The 11,746-nt window shown below is 46.9% G+C and overlaps 1 protein-coding gene across 6 annotated transcripts in view; it reads right to left on the bottom strand.

The window, feature by feature from the left end:
• Positions 1–332: 332 nt before the first annotated feature.
• LOC121530631 (autism susceptibility gene 2 protein-like) overlaps positions 333–11,746 on the bottom strand; it is a 375,807-nt gene continuing 364,393 nt past the window's right edge. For 5 of the 6 annotated variants that reach the window (XM_045226824.1, XM_045226825.1, XM_045226826.1 and 2 more), the window contains 10 exons: positions 9,974–10,024; positions 9,668–9,763; positions 8,424–8,495; positions 8,254–8,283; positions 8,030–8,101; positions 7,238–7,370; positions 5,738–5,815; positions 4,102–4,185; positions 3,041–3,305; positions 333–2,864 (listed from right to left, as the gene is read on the bottom strand). In XM_045226824.1, coding sequence (XP_045082759.1) covers positions 1,514–2,864; positions 3,041–3,305; positions 4,102–4,185; positions 5,738–5,815; positions 7,238–7,370; positions 8,030–8,101; positions 8,254–8,283; positions 8,424–8,495; positions 9,668–9,763; positions 9,974–10,024 — 2,232 coding nt within the window. In that variant the 3' untranslated portion in view covers positions 333–1,513. The remainder of the gene's footprint in view (positions 2,865–3,040; positions 3,306–4,101; positions 4,186–5,737; positions 5,816–7,237; positions 7,371–8,029; positions 8,102–8,253; positions 8,284–8,423; positions 8,496–9,667; positions 9,764–9,973; positions 10,025–11,746) is intronic. The other variant, XM_045226828.1, reaches the window with a different exon arrangement.

Genomic DNA, 11,746 nt, shown 5'->3' with positions numbered 1-11,746 from the left:
ACCCTCCTTGGCTCCATTGTATTTCTTTTATGATTTGTTAGCAATGTGCTACATTATGCAAACAGGGTTGTGGGTTCGATAAAAATAATGTATGTGCTAACTGTAAGTCGCTCTGGATAAGAGCGTCTGCTAAATGACTAAAATGTAAATGTAAATGTAAATGAGCCAGCTAAGACACTGGCAGTATTGGCAAATCTATGAAAAACTGTTTCCTTTAGTGATTTGTGTATTATTGTTATATCACCATTCTACAATTAGGAGGGGTTATATCCAGTAACCCTGGTCTCAGAGAATGATCATTCAGGTGAATAAAAAGCAACATACTGCTGATATTAGGTCCAAACTTTATTCCGTACAATTTTAAATCACGAATGTTCGTTTTCATTTTTTTTGCACGCCTAAAACTCTAATTGTTTTGTATACAAGTCTAAAAAACAACAACTGCACAACACCACAACGGTCGACAGAGAAAGTCCTATTGCCGCCCAATCAGAAGTGTCTTCTTTTGCTGTCTGTATGTAAGCTTCTGGTACAGTTTCTCTGTAATGGGGAAGTCTGTAGGTTTATAATTCCATTGACCATCATTGGAAAGAAAAACATGTTGAGTTATTCCAAGTTCCTCTCACTGAATCAACAATATCCAACAGTGTCCATTCCATTCCAGGTGGCTCTCCATCGGGGTGCTCAGCGCCTCTTTGCATAGATTGCAGATGATCATTCCAGCCCCCTTCTGATGCCCACCCTCCTTCCCTCCCATTGGACAGGCTAGTCTATTACCATGGTTTCCAACTGGCAAGTGGTTCAGTTTTGATTTCATTTGTTTTTCTAGAAACATTTAAAAAGCCTAATAAATTTACATTTTGCTGCAAGGAATATCAACAAGATATTTACATGAATTTTCTTTACAGAGACCGAACAAAGACCTCGTAATATATATTTGTCTGCATATCTCAAAGGCAAAGCAAATAAAACGCAACAAATCTTTAATGTAACTTCGTACATTATCACTAATGAGTATTTCCAGGTACCATGAGGTTACATTACTGTTGTAAGGGTAAAAAGTCCAGTCTGTACTGTGGAGCTCACAATGGACTGGGATTTTGAAAATAAGAGACTAATGCACAAAATACAAATCCATAAAAATGATGTCTATACATGGAACGAGGATAGAAAATGTACAAACTCATTTTAATCAGAATCTCACTTTTCGCTCAAAATCGAAAAAGGTATTAGATGAATATATTACTATCAAATTTTAAGTCGGAAACGAGCGTACACATACTTTTTGATTCAAGTTCTTCTAACCAACATCCTCATCAGCCTGTCCATGTAAAATAAAATCATGGCATGTGCTTCTTCAACCTTACAAATCTTTCCTTTGTACAATCATACTGTTTCCTCGTTTACTAATGCCTTTCTCCATCGTAAAGCAGTGCATTTTGTTCTCTCTAGAAGGTTCCAAATTGGGGAGTGAGTCTTTTTAAGCATCCATGTCCTTTGTCTGTATGTAAAGCTACCGTGCCTCCACTTCTTTGGGGTTGCGGGAGGGGGAGTAATCTCGGGGGTCCTGGGTGGTGAGGGGGGTAGTCCTTCTGGGGGAGGCTGGTCTGGCGCTCCCCGCTGCCACTAGTGGAGGGGGGGCGCTAAGTGCAGCAGTGGGGGGCGTCCGGTTCAGCAGGCCATTGTGTCCGGTGGAGGGGCTGAGTCTGGGATAGGGCATGCCGCCCAGGTGGGGCATGAAAGGGGGCATATGTGGCAGGTGTCCCTCCATGGGGGACTGGTGCAGCTGGTGGAGCCGTGCCCGGTCCAGCTCCTCCCTCAGGTGCTGGCGCTCCCTCTCCTCTGCCTGTTGCCTCATTCTCTCATGCTCCCGCCGTACCTCCAGCAGGTGCTCGTGGTGGGAGTAGTCGTGGGCCTCTCTCTCCCGGTAGGCCCGCTCCTGCTCGTACATGCTGGGGAAGCGCTGGGCCTGCTCCGCCCTCAGATGGAAGTCCATCCTGCGCTGCAGGTCCATGTTGCGGTAGGCCTCCCTCAGTGGGTCCCAGGGGAAGGCTTGGTGGGGCATCCGGTCCCTCCCTGCAGCAGCAGCCAGGGGGCTCACCCCCATAAAGGGAGCCATGCGAGCCCGGTCTAGCACGTTGAGACTTCCCATCTGGTGCATGGCGCTCATGGAGAGGGGCAAGGAGTGGGCCATGTGTACCCCGTGCAGGGAGCCGTGGGTGGGCATTTCACTGCAGCGTGGGGAGGGGGGCGGGGGCTGCTGGGACAGAGGAGGGTGGTGGTGGTGGTGGTGACCGGGCTGGGGCGGTGGAGGAGGTAGAGGCTGAGGAGGAGGAGCAGGCTGAGGGGCAGGCTCGGAGCTCACCACCACCACATCCTGGTCCTCCTTGCGCTCCTCCTTGATCTTCATGTCGTTCTTCACCTTGTGCAGCAGCAGGTCCCCCCCGGAGGATGGACGAGCCTCCTTCCTGTCCCTGTCCCCGTCCTTGAGTAGCGTGGGTGGGGGGCCACCAGCCATCTTCATGCCTGTTTCAGATAGGACAGCCTTGGAGTAGGGGGAGGGCGTGCGGTGGGCTGGTTTGATGGAGTCTTCTGAGGAGCGTCTGTCTCTGTCTGTCACCTCCTTCCCTCCTCCAGGGGAGCGGCTCTCCTTCACCTTGACCTCCCCCAACATGGCCACCTCTCGGTGGCGCTCCGGGAGTTCCTTCTCTGCCTCCCGGACCCGGTCCACGCTGCCGCTGTGGTGGCGACCCGAGTCGCTGGAGTTCTGGCTGTTAGAGCGGATCAGGCTGCTGATCTGGTAGCTGGTTGGGGCCGACGCAGGGGATGAACGGTTGGAGTGGCGGTTACGGTCAATCGAATCTCTGTGAGGGACACAAACAAAATAAAAATATGTATTTATCAGAAGGTTAGAAGGGAGTTTTTTTTCCTTTAGTTGGAAATATGTGTGCATGAAAATGTGCATTCAATTAACACAAACACTTGTGTTACTTACAACTAATAGAAATAATTCTGAATTGTATTCATATAAACTACATACCTATCTTTATCCTTTTCCTCTTTGCTGATGGATGAATCTCTTTTCTCCCGTTCTCGCTCCCTCTCCCGTTCCCGCTCTCGTTCTCTCTCACGCTCGTGGCTGTTGACTGAGTTGCTGCGCTCCGTGTCTGCAGACTTGGGCCACTGTGGAGGGGTGGGGAAGGAGGGTGGGGTCCGGTGGAGCCTGTTCCAGGTGTCATGGTGGGGGCTGCCGAAGCCTGGCAGGCCCCCTGGGCCCTCTTTATGGCCAAAGACACTGTTGGAGCCTTAAGGAGAGGCGACAGGGAGAAAAGAGTGTAAGCGAACCAAACTAAACTCCCTCCTGGACACACAACATAAGCTGGAGAGACAAGAGGAAAGAATGAAAGAAAAAGAAAATCAACACAAAAGCAGCTTTGTCTTTGTCCTGAGAGTTCTGAGCGGTCTTTTGCTGCAAGCAGCTCTGCTTTACAAAGACTGGCCAGGTTAATGGCTTCTCCATCTGCACTTCTAGCTGCTTGAACCACGGACCCTACTCTGCTCTGCTCCCCCCATTCACTCCTCATTCTCAGGGCCTTTTCCCTGGAAAGGGGGCGGATGGGGGGGGACTCAATTACCCTCTGGGGGTGAGGGTTGTGAAAAGCCGGGGAGACCTTAGCATTCCACAGGGTGTCTATTTCACTGAAATCCATTTCGCTACAGGGCAAATTATTTGGCAGAGGAGAATAAGAGAGTGAGAGGGAGAGAGAGAGAGAGAGAGATAGCCCTCCACAGTGGCGATGAGGGGGCTTGTAGAATAATTAATACATGAATAGCAACCAAACAGAAAGCCTATGAGTGCTGTGTGCTTGGCAGTGTTGCTGTCAGATTAAAGCCAAGCTACTGGGGAGGGGGGTGGATGGAGAGACAGAGAGAGAGCTGTGTTGGAGCTGTGCTGTAGCTGTGTTGCAGCTGTGCTGTAGCTGTGCTGCCTGCCTTTTTGTTGCTCCCTGCGTTAGTTTTATTTTGGCATTTGATGCAGAACTAAGTGCCTTGATTTCGTTCCTCCCTGGCCCATGGGGGGGGCGGGGGGCTGACGCTTACCAAGCGAGGGGTTGCCTAATCCTCCGAAGGCACTGGTTGAAAGGTTGCCGAGGCCGCCAAAGGTACTGGAGCGACTGAAAGGATCTGCAAAATGCCAAACAGGGATTAGCTGAGCTGGCTGGAGGAGCCCGACCACTCGTTCCACTCAGCTTTTCTCTTACAAGCGGAGCTGTGGGTTTTCTAGCGCTGCTATCCTCCTTCCTCTAATCCTACTGTATGTAGTTAGCTAGCAAGGCTTGCTGCCTGCTCTGGCCTCTCAGACCTCTTGGACACTGGATTTACTCCCACACTGTCCATAATGGAGCGGAGCCTTTAATCTCTAACCCTGATGCTAGGGAAGCACTGCCTGATGGGAGACTGAGTATGATGGGGTCTAGGTTGGAGCTGGACTACAATCGGACAGGGGATTTGGAGGTCTCCAACAGTCAGGCACACTGCTGCTTTAATGGAGAATGTTTGTTGAGTAGGCCTTAGAGATGCTTCAGTGTTTCATACTTCCATTTTAACCTGCACACTCTGAGAAAAGATGTGCTACCTAGAACCATAGGGATCTTCGGCTGTATGTTTCCAGGTTAAAGGGTTCTTTGAGGGTTCTTCGTTGGGTGAAAAGATTCTACCTGGATCCAAAAATGGTTCCAGCCAAAGAAGCCTTTATCATTCTACGTAGCACCTTTTCTATTATGAGTGCCTTAGTTAAACCTGGTCACAGTTTACATGGAATTCAAAATGGAAAGGTATGCATACCTACCTGAGGAACCAGGAGACAACCTTATCAAAGATTTCAAGACTGAGTAAGAAGAAATATTGGAAAATGTTATATCAATGATGAATGATCCTTTAATCTAGTTTTGAAAGACTTCCACTCTGTGGTGAATGCAATACAACAGTTTGTCAATCTATCAGCAAACAACAGCTAGAACATATTTTTTCCTGCCAAGACACACTTCAATTAGTTCTTTGGGCAGGAATTTCACCCAAAATCTTTGAGGGGTATCATAATTCCTCAACGTTTCTCCCCTGTGCACCAGGTGTTTATAAACTAAAATTGGATTGACTCAAGAGCTTATCCCGTGAAATGACCTTGCTGCACTGAAGCCTAACAACATATTTGATGGGAACTACAGAATAAAACAAAACCTTCATTACTCTGTCTGTGAAAGAGATGAGCAGAACTGGAAGAGGCCATAGAAAGAAGCCTCAAGGTAAAATGGCATATTTGCTGAGGCCATCTGCCTCTGTCCAAGGCAATATGAAATGTCGTGCAGTAAAAAACCTTCCCTTGAACAAAGGGGCTGGAAAATAAAGTCAGGGAATTAGAAAAACGACCTTAACAAGCCCAGAGTGGCCTTCCTTCCATTACAGTACAGGCAGGAGGGTAATTCAAGGGTATCTTTTATTAATCACAGGGATAGATTTCATGAGGTCTCTCTACACAGCCCTAAACTTAAACTCAGTACGAGAAACAACAGGATGGCTTCACTAGCCAACTAAGAACCTCTATATCCCTATTATAACCTTCAACTTAACTTATTTTCCAAACAACAAATGTGACTGTAGTTGTCTTCTCTATATGAGTGCAACAAAGAGAGAGAAAGAGAAAAAGTTAGATGTAAAATGTGGTGCTACTTCCACTTACCTGCCAAGTGGCTGGGAGGCAGGAAGCCGCTGTGGTGGGGGGAGTGGCCGTACGGGGAGGCGGCCGGATGGCCAGAACCTACGGGAGGAGAGAGAGAGAGAGAGAGAGAGAGAGAGAGAGAGAGAGAGAGAGAGAGAGAGAGAGAGAGAGAGAGAGAGAGAGAGAGAGAGAGAGAGAGAGAGAGAGAGAGAGAGAGAGAGAGAGAGAGAGAGAGAGAGAGAGAGAGAGAGAGAGAGAGAGAGAGAGAGAGAGAGAGAGAGAGAGAGAGAGAGAGAGAGAGAGAGAGAGAGAGAGAGAGAGAGCGAGAGAGAGAGAGAGAGAGAGAGAGAGAGAGAGAGAGAGAGAGAGAGAGAGAGAGAGAGAGAGAGAGAGTGAGAGTGAGAGAGAGAGAGAGTGAGAGAGAGAGAGAGAGAGAGAGAGAGAGAGAGAGAGAGAGAGAGAGAGAGAGAGAGAGAGAGAGAGAGAGAGAGAGAGAGAGAGAGAGAGAGGACAGACCATGTCATCTCAGTGTGTCCACTCAGATAGTGGCATCAGTAGTCATCTGTCATAACCTCTAACTAGGCATCTAGAAAGAGGACAAACCACCAAAAATACAGTGAAGGACATTTGATGTTTCATAGGGTTAACAGTGGTTGGCTGAGAAAGGATTGACAGCAATTAGCATAATATTCAATAGTCTCACGTGAGTGGATGTGTGGATGTGTGTGCGCACGTACGTGTATATGCATTTAGGATAGGGGGCGCTTTTTTATGAACAGACGTTGACCTCTTTTACAAAATGTTCTTCACCCATATTTAATGAACGAGCCAATTACAAGCCAATTCATGACACAATACTGCATAATTACAAGCTAAAGGGCACCCGCCTCCATGTTGCCCTTCAGGCAGGTTCTACCAGTCAATTATCACAAATAAGTGTGTTCCAAATGGCACCCTATTCCCTACATGGTGCACTACTTTTGACAAAAAGTAGTGCACTATGTAGGGAATAGGGTGCCATTTAGGACGCACACATAGAGAAGCATCCATAGGGAAGCATCCATATTCATGGCCTCATCACATGTCTAGGACAACATTTACAAAAACAGCACTTCAACTAGGGTAAAGAAGAATAGAACACAGCTGAACACTAACGTACTGTGTGTCATTACCGGTGTGGAGCAATGTGACAGGTAACGAGGAAATAAACAACTGTCTATATGCATAGAGTTACACTCTTATTGGACAACAGTAGGCCTACTCAGAATTCAGCCTGAAGCCCTGAAAGGTACTATGGGCTTCGGTAGATTGGGCATGGCACCCACATCACCAGAATTGTGTGGTTATGGGCAGTAGGGGCGGTATTCTGACTTGAGAGCCGGACTTTTGTGTCTCACTTATAGATGTCAATGGGAGACAAAAATGAAAAGTTCAGATCTGAAACTAGAATATCCCTAAAGGCCCTGTGACCTGTCCCTCTGTGCCCTGTGCTGGGTAGAGGACGATGAGCCCTGTACTGACCTGTGGAGGAGAACATGGGTCGTGCCAGGTCGTGGGTGTAGGGAAACCCTGGAAACACCCCTGGGGCGGGGGGACGACTGAACAGGTCCAGCTTTCCATTCATGTCCAGTTTGTGAGGGTCCACCTGCATCTGCTGTTAGAGGGAAGGGGTGAGAGAGAGAGAGAGAGAGAGAGAGAGAGAGAGAGAGAGAGAGAGAGAGAGAGAGAGACAGACAGACAGACAGACAGACAGACAGACAGACAGACAGACAGAGACAGACAGATGAGAAAGAAAATAAACAAAGTGGCACTGTCAGTGTTTGCAAATGTAGTAATTAACAATAATTGACGCCAGTAATTTCATAGTCAAGGAGGGACTTCTAATCTGCTATAATCAGTGATATAATCACTATGTGAGATCAGAGTGGGGCGACAACATAAATAATGCCTCTAGATCCCCAACACATACCCACTGTGTCATAACAAAATCAGTGTAAGCTGATTAGGCCCACTAAACCCCATGAGGACAGGGTGCCTATGACAGAGACAAGAGGTGTCTTCCAAACCACAACCAGAATGGCCGCTGCCTAAGTAGGCATAGAAAGAGAGGAATCCTTGGGAAAATAAAACATTTGGCAGAGGATCAGGCACATCCCTCCTTCCCCTCCCTTCCCTTGGCCTCCTTCCTCCTAAGACGCAGACACACACACACCCCCACACACACAGCCCCACACACACACACACACACACACACACACACACACACACACACACACACACACACACACACACACACACACTCAGCTAGCTCACCTTCATCTTCTGCTGATGGTGGTAAATCTGCCAGGCGATCTGGACGTGCACCGCACACCACTTGCCAGGTTTCTGGAAGTGAGCAAATTACTGTAGGTTAAACCCAAAACCTTAACGCTATGACACGATGATACTGTAGAATTTACTCAATGTTATGACATGTTGGTACTTGGTACTGCAGTAGATTTGACAGTGCATGGAAGACAAATGAAACCATCTCTTACTCTGACTGATGTCCTGAAAGGATCTGATACCTGTGTTGTTGAAAGAAGAAAATATGAACCATAATCAACCCACAGCCACAATCATCTATATTTCATTCATCTCTATTGTACAGCATAAAGCATGTGCTTAGTGTTTTCGAGGGACAACACAGTGGCAGTAGGCTACGTACCCGTGGGTCCTTCTGTAGGAGTGTGTGAGGTACTGCCCCCGGACGGGATGCTACGTCTATGGGGTTAGACGACTAAAAGAGAGGATAGATAAAGAAGAGAGAGCAATGGAGGAGAGAAAGACAGAGTGATACAAAATGAAGATGGTGGAAAAATTAACTTTGCACAGAATCACAACACCAACAATAGACATTGCCTCTTCTGCATTGATTCACACCAAGAGACCCTGCACAGCAAGCAACTGTATGTGACGTCAATGACTATCACTCCTATGCTGTCTCCAGTACATAATCAACAAGACAGCAAATTATAGATCTCTGTCTTTGAGGTCTAGAATAACCAGAATGCCTAGATCAGCCATCTTAATCCATCCCAGAGTACTAGGTGATCCCAGGTGATCCCTAGCACCACACCCTCCACCCTACACCCTTCACGCTCCATCCTCCAACCCCTCTCCTGATGCTCAGTGGTGCCCAGCGGGGGGCTGTAGGTGGTGAATGGAGAGATGGAGGGGGCTAACTGTACTGTACTCTAACCATCTGGAGGCAGGAAACAAAATACCTCCATTATAGAGCCTGTAGGGAATAAGACCAGGGGATTTAGGCCAGCTTTGATTGGTGGCTTACAACAGGGTCAGAGCCTATTGGGCGCCTGCCAGGCCCCGATTGTCACACACGCACGCACACACACACACATATACACACACACATATACACACACGGCTGCTTATCTCCCCCTGCACTGTGCAGCGCGGCATGGTGGCTGGTGGTTCAGGCCCGCCAGCTTAAAGACAGGCCTTGTTTGCATAGTCCATTATTGGGAAAAAATCAGCAGGAGCAGATTTGTCAGGCTGGTTCACTTGAAACGCAGCTGCCTGCTGCCCTGTACACAGACTGTAAAGGAAGTAGTTGGTGCTATCCAGGCCCCCTAATTCTATTCTCATTCTTGGGTGTGATGATGAGCAGAATGCTAAGTTGCCAGTGCGGGTGTGTTTGTGAAAGAAATGCATGTGTGTTTGTTTATGTGTGTGTGTATGTGTATGTGGTGTTTTTGTCTTGTGTGAGTGAATGAGTTTGTGTGTGTGTTTGTGTGCGTAGTACAATATATTTGTCTTTATGTGAGTGGATGAGTGTGTGTGTGTATGTGTGAGTGTGGGTGTGTGCATGCGCGCATGTGTACTGTGTGTATGTGTGTTTGTGTACGTGTGCGCAATGCATACGTGTGTGTGCAGGTCTGTGGGGCTAACCTTGGGCTGGAAGGCTCCTTGCAGTGAGCTGAAGGGTCCTGAGTGTGGGAGCAGCGGGGGCATGCCTGGCATTGTGGGGGCGTAGGAGGGAAAGAACTGCATGGAGGAGAGGAGACACACAACCACTTCTTAAAACAGATTACAACAAGACGCATAGAGACAACATTCAGACATACTTAAACATGTGTAGAAGAATAAATGGATATTTTCTCATAATTTCAAATATCTAACCACAGTAAATATTTGATAGAAAACATGCTAAAAGCATGGTGATAGAAGTTGAAAGGAAATAAATAGTTTACTTACATTTGAATGTCTAATGAATGGGTTGTCCAGTTTTGGAGCGTATTTGTCGAACTGGAAAAAAGAATGGGGAAGAAAATAGTAAAACGTCAGTTCTGCCAAACTGACCAATAACAATAACAGGAACTCTGCATCTATGAACTAAAGACCATCAAAGGAATACAAGAAAACCCCATTACACCTATTCAGTGATAGAACAACACAGGAGAGAGGAAGTTCAGTACAACATCAGTTAGATCAAAAGCCCAGGAAGTCTGACAGCAGCTGGCTCAAAGGAAACACTCAGCCTTCTGGGGTCATGTTTTTTTTCCCTTTAGCGTGCGGCTGGCCGGCCAGACTGCAGATTGAGAAGAAGTTAAATCATCAGCGATATGACTAATCAAATGGACTGCCAAGATAAGAGAGACATGATTTTCCAATTTGTCTGCAGCACAGAAAAACAGCCATTGAGTTAGGCCTAGATACAGTACAATACTTGGGCGGGGGGAGATCTCCCTACCTTACAAAAAGGCCCCAGTGTAAAACGAGAAGATTGAGTTATGTTTCTTATTAGGTGGAACATTTGGAGACGTGAAACTAATTGGCTGTGACAGATGTAGGGTTTTACAATGATCTCTGTTATGGAAATGGAGCACACAGAGACACATACATACTATAGGGGGGTTGCCATTTTAGTGTGTGTGACGATTCAGAGAGAGAAATCTCAGAGACATGCCAATTTTCTATGCGTAACATCATATAACTGTGGGTATACGAGCAGTCAGTCTTTTATAGGAGAAATTGAATTGGGTAGACTACATTTTCAATTTTCAAAGACTCAACTTAATATAGTTAAACATTTTCCGAAGCATACTAATAGAATAATGGATTTCAACAGAAAGACTATAGCCTCATATACAGTATCTGGTCATGAGGCCAAGCCACGGGACTCTAGTTTACATATTTGTCAGTTAGTGAGGGCCTACAGACAAGAAGAGAGCGAGAGAGAGAGAGAGCGTATTCCCATGTATGAATGGGGACTTTGTGTGACTGCATGTAAACCAAGACTGCTCCTCTATTTTGAAACCTGCTTCTTCCTATTCCATAAATAGACAACCCATTTGCAGGTACTTTTGTGAGTGTTTTTACAAACCGCCGCTGGTTTGGGTTTACATAAAAAAGGAAAAACGAGACACACACGAATCAGTTCATTCTGTGTGTGAGTGTGTTTGTGTGTCTCCCTCCTTCGACATGGGCGGGAAAGGAGGCGGTTCTCTCGCTCAACACACTAGGCATAGCTCCTCTGACTGGGCCTGGGCCTGCCAGCGAAGCGGGGCCATTCAACATCCGCCACAGAGAACGGTCACAGCGGCGGGTTTGTGTTTGTGTTTGCTGGCGATAATTGGCCCAAATCAAACACAGACACCCTATTGAGTGGAAACGCTGAGGCAGCTTCCAAGCTCATTAAACCGGTCCGCTCTCCTTTTCCCCCTCTACTCTCTCGTTTCCTTCTGAAGCACAGGCCTGTTTTATGTTTTACACTGGGGGAGTAATACTCACTGGTGGCTTTATGGCTGTCTATAAAACTCATGCTTTGTAATTTACAGGGCCTGTCAGAGGTTTATTGTAAACAGCTTTGGATAATTAAAGCTCAGTATTTCATCTTTAAACAATTGATGATATTCCTTTTCCCTAAGAAGACAGAGGGGAAAATAGACAGTGAGTGTTGCCATTTGGCAGGCCCGCTGCTTGATGGCGTAGAACAATAAACCAATACAGAGGATTCATAATTGCATT

The sequence above is a fragment of the Coregonus clupeaformis genome, chromosome 18, assembly GCF_020615455.1.
Source record: "Coregonus clupeaformis isolate EN_2021a chromosome 18, ASM2061545v1, whole genome shotgun sequence".
Lineage (NCBI taxonomy): Eukaryota > Metazoa > Chordata > Actinopteri > Salmoniformes > Salmonidae > Coregonus > Coregonus clupeaformis.
The sequence above is the reverse complement of the archived record's forward strand: the minus strand, read 5'-3'. Positions and strand labels throughout refer to the sequence as shown.